This window comes from Sus scrofa, chromosome 15 (assembly GCF_054392235.1).
Source record: "Sus scrofa isolate SSC_HxYL_T2T_F1_AM1 chromosome 15, Sscrofa_HxYL_maternal_Yorkshire_Landrace_v2.0, whole genome shotgun sequence".
In the NCBI taxonomy this organism is placed as follows: domain Eukaryota; kingdom Metazoa; phylum Chordata; class Mammalia; order Artiodactyla; family Suidae; genus Sus; species Sus scrofa.
This window is the reverse complement of record NC_139397.1, coordinates 82,962,987-82,976,653: the sequence shown is the minus strand read 5'-3', so window position 1 is coordinate 82,976,653 and position 13,667 is coordinate 82,962,987. Positions and strand designations below refer to the sequence as shown.

The window sequence follows — 13,667 nt, the reverse complement described above, 5'->3', positions numbered from 1 at the left end:
ATAGTATTTAAATATTGACACATTGAAATAATATTTTTGATATATTGGCTACAGAAAATATGCTATTAAAATTAATTTCACCCCCCAAAAATTCAAGCTACTAGTCAACACTGTATTTCCCTTGGATATTGCTGATCTAGACCTTCGTAATGAGGCTCACGAATGTAGCATTATGAAATGCACATGTTCACATCCACTTTAACAGCAAATGCATATTTAGCCGTCTACTCAGACCAAAATCTCTCAAAATGTGTTCTGCAAGTGTATTTCTGTATTTTGTGACCAGTGTACACAATAGAGATCCCTTTTTAAAAAAATTTTTTTTGAAATTTAGGCTACCCCATCTTACTGAACATTTGGCTCTTTTTTCCAACCAGCAGATGATGCTGCAGCTGATAGTCGCAGAACCTACACGCTAACTGATTATTTAAAAAGTACTTTTAGAGTGAAGTTCTATACCTTGCAATGGATTTCAGGTAAGGAGTTTTTGAGGGGGAGGGGCTGATTTTTATCCTTATTTTCGTTCTAGTTAGGTTGTGGGGCACTTTTATGGCGTTGGGAAGATATTCTTGATTTTATTTTACACCATATGGGAGAGTACTTTTTTTCTACTTAAGGGTGCAAAGGGAGATGAGACAGAAAGAAACCTTAGCATTTCTTTGATATGTACTATAAAACATGAAATGAATTGAGCCCTTTACAATAATGATGGGAAAATGAAGGCGTACTAGTGTAATATTCATCAGTTAATGTTTTTCCAACTTAGAAAAGCCTTTTTCGTACTGGTGTGAATTTAAATCTTAAATTTTTATTGCCTGATTTTTTTTTTTTTTTTAGCTTATGAAGATGTTTAATAGCAACTTGAAATATTGATCTGGCCGTTTTCTCTCTTTAGATCATGAATATCTCTACAAACAAGAAAATAATATCTTGCTATTCAATGCTGAATATGGAAACAGCTCCATTTTCTTGGAGAACAGTACATTTGTATGTTTAATCACATAATTAATTCATGCTTTAAGGGAATTCTGGGGATTTTTTTTCATAACCTTTCAAATCGTGAGTACTATCGTTTCTCATTCTTTTGGACTCTCTCAGCAGCATATGGCACAGTGGATCTTTCTCTTCTTGGAATGCTCCCTGCCTTGGCTACTTTCTAGTCTCCTTTGGCGATTCCTCCTCCTCTGCCTACATTTGCAGTGTAAGTGCCCTTCAGGGCCCTGTCTTCACTGCTGGCCTCCCTCCTCCCTCTCTGCATGCTTTCCTTCAGGGAAGTCCACACATTCCCACTGCATCAGGGTTCTTCTTGGCCTGGCTTCTCAAATACATGCTCTTAACACTCACCTCCTCTCACAATCCACACCTGTTTTTCCAATAGCTTGCTGGCTCCTGCCCATGGATGGCCTGCAAGCATTTGAAACTCAGCATCCAGAGCTCAAGTACTTATTTCCCCATCCTTCTCCTAGCATGCGGAAAGCAGCCTGGTCCTCTTCCTGCGCATCCCGGCTTGGTATATTATGCTCTCCTCCAAGTCACTTCAGCTAGAAACTCCAGATTCCTCTGTCACCCAGCCCCCTGCCCTATATTTACTTACTCAGCGCACCCTGTCAGTTCTCCCTTGCCATGTCAAGTGTCTCTCCGATTTCCCTTTCTGCTGTACAGCCCTGGTTCAAAGCCTGGCTTAGTCTTGGGACAGTGAGTATGCTAACTTGTGTCCCTTCTCTATTCTGTAAATCAGACCTCAGCCCAGGTCAGCCGCTGCATCACCAGAGCCTCTTTATGGAAGACAGATAAGATTCTGGCACATCCACATGCAGAAAGTATTTCATAGCTCCATGTCTTACATTGAGGTCTTGGCTGTTTTTTCTAATTTTATGTCTCCTCTTGGCCTGACACACCCTATACTGTATTCAGGTTACACCTAACCTTTAGGCAGCCCCTAAACATGCATGCCCTTTCCACATCTGGATTTTTCCTTCTTGCTGTTTCCCCTCCTGAGAAAGTTCTCTCTGTTCCTGATCCCCACCCTCACAGCCGTCTTTCCTTGGTTAGAATCACTCCTTCTCTCCCTGATTCTCTGACCCTGACCATCACCCACCTCAGGTCATTTGTGTGGGGGTTCCCAGGCTAGGGGAACTTCCCTCTTCTAGACTGAACCACCCAAGGTACAAGCCACATGTCTAGACCTGCGCCCTCTACATAGTAAGTGCTCAATAACAGCAGTAAGATGGAATTGTTCAATTACTTTTTTTTTCTACTTGATTGACAGGATGAACTTGGATATTCTACAAATGATTACTCGGTATCTCCTGATAGACAATTTATTCTCTTCGAATACAACTATGTAAAGGTAAAAGAATTTTTTTTTTTTTTTTACTGTGACATTTAAAGAATCCTATGAGTATCTTATTTTATAATGGATTCAGGTCACCGAATATTTAAGTAATATGATAGGTGCTAAAAAGTTATGAATTCAGTATCAAAGGGAGAAATGGTCATTTTCATACATAAAAGATAAACCCAGTGTGTTTTAAAAGAAATTTTTTTCAGTGTTGTCAAGCACTAAAGAGTATAAGTAATGTTATAGGCAGATACTAAAAATATAAGTTAGCAAACTAGAATTTATAATTCAAGGAGTTCCCATTGTGGCTCAGTGGTAACAAACATGACTCCTATCTATGAGGATGCAGGTAATGAACCTGAGGTTGTGGGTTCAATCCCTGGCCTCGCTCAGTGGGTTAAGGATCTGGTGTTGCTGTGAGCTGTGATGTAGACTGGCAGCTACAGCTCTGATTCAACCCCCTAGCCTGGGAACCTCCATATACTGCAAGTGCAGCCCTAAAAAAAGCAATATATATTATATATATATAACAATTATATATATATAATATGTTATATGTTATATATAAAATGTGTTTTATATAGATATATGTAATATATGTATATATATAATTCAAAAGTAGGTTTTCATGTTTGACTGGTATATCTAGTAACAGAGCCCTTTATTTTCTTTGTCTTGGTTTATATATAGTATATCTCTCAAATATTTGCTTTAAAAAAAAAAGTTAAACTTCCCATCCTCCAGATGAGACTCTGTAAGGTGGCTCAGATCACCTCTCAGCCCCAGGTCCCCACATATGCAAACTATTCCAGAGGCAGAGCCTCAGCACAGGTCATCAGTGCCCAGCAGAGAGCATTTAACTTCCTCTGGTCGCCCAGCCCAACATCAGATGCTTACACATTCAGGCAAGGTCACAACCTAATCACACATTCCCTTCATGTTTAGGGTGGATGCAAATCACCAGGGATTTTAACTGCAGCTTTTTGATTACTCATGGCTTTGACAAGAGTTGCTGAGTATCACAAGTTTTGAGACATATGCCGAAGATTAAAAACTTGTGGAGAGATTCTTCATTGAAAACAAAATACAAAGCTGGGGACCCCCACCTCTACCTTTTTTTTTTTTCCTAAAATAAATATTACATACTGAATGGCCTTAATTTCGCACACCAGTGCCGCTGTGCTCAGCCATGCAAACCATCCTGTACTCCATTTTCCATTTGGGGATGGTGACCCTCAATCATAAAATTTCCCTGATTCCTTGTCTGGGTTCCATTTTCTGGACATGAAGACTCCTTGACTAGGTTCTGCTAAACCAGTCTACCAGGAAGGAATCAGAATCCTATGCCAACTTTAGCATATCTCTTCTCAATCAATGGATTATTATTTGCTTAGTTCAGTGGCTGTCTACAGATTAAAATCAATTGAGGAGCTTTTAAAAATTCCTAGTGTCCAGGTTCAATAATTGAAGTCTCTGGGGTGAAGCTGGCATCAGTATTTTTTTTTAACACACAGATTATTAGTGAGCAACCAGGGTTGAAAATCACTGATGAACAATCTGTCATGTTAAATACAAACATATAAAGTCTATGAGGTTAAGGTAGAAACATTAAGGTAAATACAAGCTCAATTTACTGTTTAGCCAAGTTCAACAAGTGCCATGTGATGTGTACTAGTGGATGTATTTCACTGGCAGACCTTAGCTGGACAGTCATCACTGGTAATTTGCAGTTGTTGTATCGCTGGAATCTTCATGTGCATTTTACTGATTTTGCTGTTTTCATTCTATCCCCTTCACCCTACCATCCATGTTTTCCAGGAGTATCCATGCTCCTTTTAAAACCTAATTTAGACCATGTCATGCCTATGCTTAAACCCTCATGATTAATATCTTCCCACCACTTTCAGAATAAAACACAAACTCCAACAAAAGCATCCTCAGAAGCCTGTGTGACTGGACCTCAGTCTGCCCTTCTGAACCTCCCTCCTACCACCCTCTGCCTGCACCATAGATCACCTGGGGAAGTTTTTAAAACACAGATGCCTACAGCCTACCTCATACCAACTAACTCAGTATAGCTATGGGTGGGGCCCTGGTGGGGGTTGTTTTAAGGACTCCCAAGTGATTCAGTGACCCAAAGTTACAAACCTTTTAAGTGCACAGCTCTTCATTTTTTTCAAGCATCATTTTAATTCCCATCTAAAGGCTGAGGCATTTGCTATTGCTTACGTTGATTAGCACATAGCTCTCCCTTTATAGTAATTCAGGTCCAGGCTTTCTTGATCACTTTACCTGATGTCCGCCCCCTGCTACTCTGTTCCCCGACACTTGACCATTCACTCTGTCACATTAGCTTGTTTTACTTTCTTTATACGCTTTATTGCTAAGCACTAAATTAAAAGATTATTGAAAGTAGAGAACTACATCTTCTATTTTACTTCCCAGAGTATCCAAAAAATTTTCTGTACGGTGTAAATGTTTTGAAATAAACTCTCAAGAAACATAAACAGAACAAAGAAAAGTCTAGTTTTATTCCATTTTCCTGGAAGTCCACTTCCAGTGTTCTTTAGATCCTGCTGCATGGCTTCTCCATGACTGAACCAGTGCATCCAGAAAGATCAATGACTATTTTTAAGCCATGGCTACAAAGAGATAACTGAATGAGTGAACGAAACATCCTAGTATGGATGTTCTCACAGCATCTCCACTCACCACCTAATTCTATAGAGATAATAATAGTTGCATCTTCTGTGTCATGTTGACAGTGTCCCAGGAGCCCTGCTAAGTACTTCACATGTATCCTCGTGCTCCTGAGTTTGTTTCTGTCACTGTCCTCATTTTCCTGAAGAGAAAATTGAAGCTTAGAAAGAAACTTGCCTAAAATTGTATATTGGAGACTTGTCTTCATCCACTTGGGTGGCTATAACAGAACATCATAGACTGGGTGGCTTAATGACAGAAATTTATTTCTCAATATTCTGGAGGCTTAGAAGTCCAAGATCAAGGTGTCACCAGATTCAGTGTCTGCTGAGGTCCCCTTCTTTGATCCTAGTTGGCTATCTTTTCCATGTTTCCTCACGTGGTGGAAGGGCCAAGGGCTCTCTCTGGGGTCTCTTTTATAAGAAACAAATCCCATTCATAAACACTTCCCCTTCATGATCTAGTCAACACTCCCCTCCACCCCTCCCTCCACTGCCTAATTAGAATTTCAACATATGAATTGAAAGTGGGAGGCAATACAAATATACAGTCTATAGGAAGACTTGGATCCAGGTTAGAAGATTCCACACCATCTTTCCTATCTTTGTGCTTGAACCTCTCTGGTACGATCGATGCTGTTTTTGCCCTTCTCTGTGTGACAGTTCTCTGCCACAGACTCAGTCCAAGAATCACCTTTTTCATGAGGCTGTCTCCTTCCCCAGGGCCTAATTTATGATTCCTGCCTTTCCCCACCCACCTCTGTTGCATGCTTTGTGATTTTTTTCTTGTAGTTTTTGACTCCATATCCCCCACTCCACTAGGAGCTCCTCAAAAAGAGGGAGCCTGTCTTATCCAGCAATGCCTAATCCAGAGACTAGGTGCCAATGTGTACAGCTTAAATAGACTGATAAGTCTGTCTCAAAAGGCAAAATGAACATACAAACATCTTGGATTTCCCTTTACAACCCATGATAGATCTGTCATCCTGAAATGATCTCAAAACTTCTTAAATCTCTTAATATTTTTAGCCTGTACCACAACTTTTGGCTCTAAGGGAGTATTATACTCAGAGGTTTCCCAGAAACAAGTATGGAGTGTGTCAAAATAATCCAGGATTCAAAAAGGAATGTATGACTTGCAAAAAGAAGAGACTTAATAAATATTTGTTGACATGAAAGGATGGGGGGTGATAAATAATAAATGGGAAATATTCTTCTAGGTTAGGGACTTGACTTGTGTCTCAGCTCTGCCAGTACAGCTGGGGGTCCCTGGGCTACTCATTTCATCTATTTCAGCCTCAGAGGTAAAATGTGATTACCTCAGCTTGGTTTATTTCTTGAATCCATACTATGGCTCCGGGTGGTTAAAGATGAATAAAACGTAGTTTCTTACGTCTAGAATTATGGTAGGGAAGACAACATAGAGACAAGTAATTTCTTTTAAAAAATATTTTTAATTTATGTATGCATCCACATATAAACATAATATTTCATAAATGCAAATCCATGATCATATGTTTTTTAATCTTCAGTCTTCTTTTTTCCCATTTTTGCTTGGCTCCCTATTCCTTACCCTCCTGCCTTTTCCCAAGGTATCCCACGTTGATAGTCTATTGTATATCCCTCCATAATTTATATTTGTTTCTTTATTCATATTATTCTATGAAATAGAGATTCTTTTTAGTTATTGCTTACTTTATAAAAATAGCATCCTATTTTCCATACTTTCCCATAAATTGCATTTCTCACTCAGTGATTCCATGTGGAACTTCTTCCAAGTCATCTGGTATGGCTGTAATTCATTTATTTTTGAATTAATAGACTTTACTTTGTAGAGCAGCTTTAGGTTTACAGAAAATGAGTGGAAAGTACAGGGAGTTCCCATATACTCCCTCACCACCACCCCACCCCAGTCCCACCTCTGTTATTTCCCTTCTTATTAACATTCTGTATTAGTGTAGTGCATTTGTTACAATTGATGAGCCAATATTGACATATTACTATTAACGGAAGTCCATAATTTACATTGAGGTTCACTCTCTGTTGTACATGCTATAGATTTTGACAAATATGTAATGCGTAATGACGTTTATCTATCATTAGAGTATCATGCAGAATGCTTTCACTGTCCTAAAAATCTTCTGTGCTCCACCTGTTCATCCCTCCCTTCACCTGAACCCCTAGCAACCACTGATCTTTACTCTCTCTGTAATTTTGACTTAACTGTAATGTTATGTGGTTGGAATCATACATGTGTAGCATTTTCAGATTGGCTTATCTTATTTAGCAATATGCATTTAAGTTTCCCTCATTTCTTTTTATGGCTCAGTAGCTCATTTATTTTTGTCATTGAACAATATGCTATTGTCTGGATGGACCACTGGTTTGTTTACCCATCCACCTGTTGAAGGACATCTTGGTTACATCCAAGTTTTGGCAATTATGAATAAATCTGTAAAAATTTGTGTGTAGGTTTTTTTGCGTGAGTGTAAGTTTTCAGCTTATTTGGATAAATAACAGGAATTTGCTGGTAAAAGTATTTGAGCTGGGAATTTTCTTTGTACAAAAGTTATTTATGGATCCAATTCGTTTATTAGATGTAAGACTGTTCAGGTTCTTTATTTTATTCTTGTCTCACTTTTGATAAATTGTTTTTCCAGGAATTTGTCCTTTTTGCTTTTTTTAAGGGCTGCACCCATGACATATGGAGGTTCCCAAACTAGGGGTCAAATCAGAGCTACAGCTGACAGCCTACACTACAGCCACAGCAACGCCAAATCCAAGCCACATCTTCAACCTACACCACAGCTCATGGCAACGCCAGATCCTTAACCCTGATCCAGGCCAGGGATTGTACCTACATCCTCATGGATTCTAGTCGGGGTTGTTACTGTTGAGCCACGACAGGAACACTGTCCTTTTTTCTAGCTTTTAAAATTTATTGGTAAAAATATTTACAATAAAGTCTTATAATCTTTTAATTTCTGTAGAGTCTTTTGTGGTATCCTATTTTTCATTTATGATATCATTCATTCACACTTTTTTTCTTACTCTATGTTAGCAATTAGTCTTTGCAAAGAACCAATTTTTAGCTTTGTTGATTTTTCTCTAGTGTGTTTTTTCTGTTTGATTCCTGCTTTTGCCTTTATTGTTTCTTTTCCATTTTGGTTTCTTTTTTATTTTTCAGCTTCTTGATTATTTAAAATATTGATGGTATATGTAGTTCAATCTTAATATGTACTGCTAGGTGGCTTTCAAAAATTCTATAACACTTTATATTTTCACAATCAATGTAGGAAGGTAAACATTTCCCCATATAACTACTAGCAATAATTAGAGCTCTTGAAGATATTTTGCCAATTAGATGGCTGAAGAGTGAAAATTTGCTTTTTCTTTCATAAGTGCTAGGAATAATGTTTGCCCAGGAAGTGGTACCTCAGCCCACTTTGGAAGTCTCCTTTGGGGAAGTGAGGCTAGAGATAAGTCATACATAAAGTCCAGAAAGGTTTTTCTTAGGTCATTTCTAAGATATTTTCTAATTCCAAAATTCTAAGAATCTGGGGAAGGAATAAAGATATAAGATTTAAGAAGTATACAATGCTATATGGCTTAATCTTTCATATGGGGCTCCTATAGCGAGTAAGTGGTCAAACTATCAAGAATCACAGAAGCCTGAAATGTCTGTTTCCTTTCATAGCAATGGAGACATTCCTACACAGCTTCATATGACATTTATGACTTAAATAAAAGGTCAGTGACTTCCTCCCAAAATCTATTATGCTTTCTTAATGTAATAATTCAAAAAGAAAAGAAATCCTGTAATGATTTATTCACTTGGTAATGTTTCTTTTTATCTTTTTTCCAGACAGCTAATCACAGAAGAGAGAATCCCAAACAACACACAGTGGATCACATGGTCACCAGTGGGTCATAAATTGGTTAGTGAGTCTTTCCCCTTGTCAGAAAAAAAAAAAAAAAGGCTCAAATCTCTCATATGCAGAAGCTACTAACCCTGATACAAGGCACATACTTAGGAAGCCAGAACATCACTATCAAATAGAAGGTTATTGCTTAAAATAATATTTCATTAGTCTAACATAGTGTATACAATTCCTGAAAGTTTCTGAACTCCTGTTAGGGAGTTGTTTATTTTGGGGGAAAATGTTCATTAAACTCTTAAATTGTAGTTCTGTCTCACTTCGGTTTTTGTTTTGTTTTGTTTCTTTGAGGCATACCTGCTTTTTGCTAGTTCTGTGACTTTATGTCACTATAGATGTACCTTCAAGTTCTATAATCGTAGGACAATGTCAGAAGTCTGAAAGAATCTAAACAGGAAGACAAGTGTTTATCTGTGATTGAAACTCACCCAGTGGGCATGCATCTGCCCTCCCTCTGCTCACCTCTCCCAAAGAGAAATGCAAAGCACATATCCTTCTGCAGAAGTGGTCAGTCTTCCCAGGCTTCACATACACTTTAGCATCCAAACAGCAGTGGTTGTGGACTTCTTCTTTTTAATAAATAAAGGGTGTTTTTAGAGTTATTTGGGGGTTAGAGCCTGTGCACTTACAATTTAAGAATGTGAGAGGAGGGAGTTCCCGTTATAGCTCAGTGGTAAGGAACCTGACTAGTATCTGTGAGGATGCAGGTTTGATCCCTGGCCTCACTCAGTGGGTTAAGGATCTGATGTTGCCGTGAGCTGTGGTGTAGGTTGCAGACATGGTTCAGATCCCATGTTGCTGCAGCTGTGGTGTAGGCCAGCAGCTGCATCTCCATTTCAGCCACTGGCCTAGAAACTTCCATATGCTCCAGGTGTGGCTCTAAAAAGGAAAAAAAAAAAAAAAGGATGTGAGGGGAAGCATAAATGACTCTTCCTCCTGCTCAAAGGGAATACCAAAAGGTAATCATTACACTTGCATACCAATATTTTGGATTTTTAAAAAAATATTTTTTATTAAAGTATAGTTGATTTATAAGTCAATTTCTGCTGTACAACAAAGTGAACCAGTCATACATATATATATACATCTTTTTCTCCAATATTTCTTTAGGATAAAATAATTAATTGATGGTCTTTTTCTTAAAACTCCAGGATAAAAATTGATATATTGACATATTCTTTATCAGTCTTTTTTTTTCCAATCATTCTAGGCATACGTTTGGAACAATGATATTTATGTGAAAAATGAACCAAACTTGTCCAGTCAGAGGATCACGTGGACTGGGAAAGAAAATGTAATCTACAATGGAGTAACTGACTGGGTTTATGAAGGTAGAGACGTTAAAGCTTTTTCAAATCAGAAACTCTGTACGTTTTCAAAAACAGTTACACATGTCTGAAAATGGCGCAATTCAATGACATTCAAAATAAGTTGCATTTTAAAAAATGTCATCAAATCTCCTTCAGCACTCATAGCGCAGGTATCTCAGGGACAAAGAGTTTCTTCAAGGTGGCTGATGCTGCTCTGTTCTAAATGTCTCTTCAAAGGTCCTATTGTCTTCGCTCTCTTGCTACAAAGGGCCTTTCTGTGTAGGTAGCTTTTCTGCTTTACTGGGGCATAAGAGCCTCCAGATTTACATCAGATGTTTCTCGAACTGGGCCTACCTAACACAGAAGTCACTAAGGAAAGCTAAATACTCCCACAACATTCCAAAAGATGACAAAAATATCATCTGGAGGTTGGAGAGAGGGGAAGAAGATGCCTGTTTTATAGAAGATTTGTGTTCATTTGAACTTGGGCAAATTATAATTTCCTGTCTTTAAAGAAGAAAAAAAAAAAGAATTAGAAAGATTTAGGAAGAGAATGGATTCAAAAAATAGAACTGAAAAAATTAAAAATAATTATTCTCTCTTGTAGTTTAAAGAGTTTTATAAAATATCAGGAAAACATTATTCGTGTCTGTAGTTGCCAAAGTAAAAGGCATTTTGAGGCTGTTCCAAATCCCTCACAAGATTGCCTCGTGCTTATTAAAGGCTCATCCTTATTTTATCCTGTTATTTCTTCTTCATAATTAAAAAAAGAGTCTTTTTTCATGACTTGATTTTGGTTCTTACTGATTCAAGTCAAGTTCAATTAAATGGATAATATTATAAGAACAACAACAGAAAATACTTTAAAAGAAGGATTGATTCCCATGGCCCAGAAACAAGTGTTTGATTAAAACTTTCATGAGGAAGTTCCCACTGTGGTGCAGTGGAAATGAATCCGACTAGTATCCATGAGGTTGCAGGTTCGATCCCTGGCCTTCCTCCAGATCTGGCATCGCTGTGATCTGTGGTATAGGTCGCAGATGTGGCTTGCATCCCATGTTGCTGTGGCTGTGGTGTAGGACAGCAGTTACAGCTCTGATTCAACCCCTAGCCAGGGAACTTCCATATGCAGTGGGTGTGACCCTAAAAAAAGAAAAAATCAAAACAACAACTTATAATGAAATTTACCAGCACTGGTCCCTTAGACATTGAAACAAAAATCTTTAACACTTGCTGAACAGCACAGCACAAGCTCCAAGACCCCAGGGTGAACTGGGTAAAGCCTCTTGCCAAAGCTGTGACCGACCTGTCCTCAGAACAGCTGGGCATCTTTAAGATAAGAACATTCCAGCACTAAGATCCTTTCTAAAGTAGATAATAGCTGGAGGGACTCATTTTGCCTGAGACATAGGCTACCCAATGGCTACTCTCAGGGAATTCAGCCCAGAGACAGAGACATAGAAGCCAACAAATAATTGTCACAGAGTGAGACAGTATCCTATTAATTATCCTATTGGGGGATGAAACTAGGTCCCGGGGGTACATGGGGAATTTCAGAGTGGCAGGATGGGAGGTATCACAGGATGATGGTGGTGGTTGGGGTGCCATAGGCATCTATGCCCACAGCCAGCTTTGCATCAGGAAGAGCTGGAAATCTTCCCCTTCCTTTATTGTTCTCCCTTCTCCCTACCTGTGATCCCTTCATTTTTAGGACTTTGCATTTGACCAGAAGTAGTTTTATAATAACGGTTTTGATACATCATCAATATGGAAAAATATGTTCAGTTTTCTTAAGAACTACTCATTCAAAACTTGAAACGCTACTTGCTATCTGTCCTTAGAAGTAACTTCACAAACCATTACCTTGCTGTAATTGTCTTTATTTTATGTAATTGCATCTTGATCTTAGATTAGAACCAGTGGGTAGAAGCCACAAGAAGCCAACTCAGTATATGAGGAAGTTCTTAGTGGGAAGCCCCCTTGGCTGGGAATCTCAAGGCCTGTGTCCTAGTTCTTGTTGCTGGCAATTCACTCAATCTCTCTAAGCCTTAGTTGCCTTCTCTGTGAAATAGCCTATGAATGCACTCACCCAGGGTTCAATCAGGTATGTGTTTTGTCAATTTGAAATTGCTGCTTAAATGTAACTCAATGATATAAGTGTAAAGCAGTCATGGGGAAGTGGATGCCTGACCAAGCAGAAGGTTATCTGTTTACAAAAGCACTGATATAGGCAGGGAAGGGACAGTAGAGCATGGACTCCAACCAGATAAATCAGGATTCATTCTTTTTTGTTTTGTTTTGTTTTTATGGCCACACCTGCAACATATGGAAATTCCCAAACTAAGGGTTGAAGCAGAGCTGCAGCTGCTGCAGCTCTGACTTATGCCACAGCCACAGCAACACGGGATCCAGGCTGCATTGGTGACCTACATTGCAGCTTGTGACAACACTGGATTGTTAACCCACTGAGTGAGGCCAGTGATCACACCCACATCCTCATGGATTCTAGTCAGGTTCTTAACCTGCTCAACCAAATGGGAACTCCTGGATTCATTCTAGATTCTAGCAGCTATTGGTCATGTAGCCCTGAGTAAATTACTTACTCTCTATGCTTCTCTTTGCTCATCTGCACAATGAGTTATTATGAGAATGAACTGAGATAATAGATGTCAGTTACTTATCAGTGTCTGGTGAATGTTCAGCAGGTATTAAGTGTCAGCTGCTTATCCTTATGGTTATATTTTATTATTGTTGTTATTATTATTACTTTTACTACTACAACTACTATTACTTGAAAACAAGCATTTGGAAGAAACTCTCAAGAGACTGTAAGAATCAGAAGAGAGATTGGGACAAATGATTTCCTACCTCCCAGATTCAAGTTTTTATGCTTTTGCTTTTACCTATACTCTCACAGCAGAACATGAGATGTATGGATTCACTCTGCATAAAGGACTAGGAGGCTCCATCAAGCCTATGTGAACCCTCCCTTCCCTGTTGGTGGAAGAGGTTTTGGCATTTTAAGAGCCAGAGATTATAAGCCCCATAAATAGACTCCATAATAGTTGTAGGAAGGAGCTACTGTACCAGAGATAGAGTACTAGTCCAACATTCTAGAAAGCAAAACCTTTCTTTTCATTTGCCTCAGTCATTGACCCTCTTCCCTCAGCTATCAGTGGAGGATGTTAATCCAAGAAAATTTTCAGTTTCTAGACTAAGCAAAGGAGATGTTTCTTGTTAGGGGTCTCATGGAGTTCCTTACCATTCTAAATCCATCCTTCCCACCCTTTTTGTGCCAAGAGTAGTAAACTCTGGGCACCATATTGGTTTGATAGGCTGGAGCCACACACCACCCACCAGTACCCTGTGGGCTCAGTAC

At 38.8% G+C, this 13,667-nt stretch overlaps 1 protein-coding gene across 1 annotated transcript in view; it reads left to right on the top strand.

Moving 5' to 3' along the window:
- The window catches only part of DPP4 (dipeptidyl peptidase 4), a gene marked incomplete at its 5' end in the record, with an annotated part of 81,213 nt that overhangs the window by 22,378 nt on the left and 45,168 nt on the right, over window positions 1-13,667 (top strand). The window contains 6 exon segments of the mRNA NM_214257.1: window positions 378-476; window positions 896-987; window positions 2,270-2,350; window positions 8,738-8,790; window positions 8,906-8,978; window positions 10,189-10,309. Of these exon segments, the coding sequence (NP_999422.1) occupies window positions 378-476; window positions 896-987; window positions 2,270-2,350; window positions 8,738-8,790; window positions 8,906-8,978; window positions 10,189-10,309 (519 nt within the window).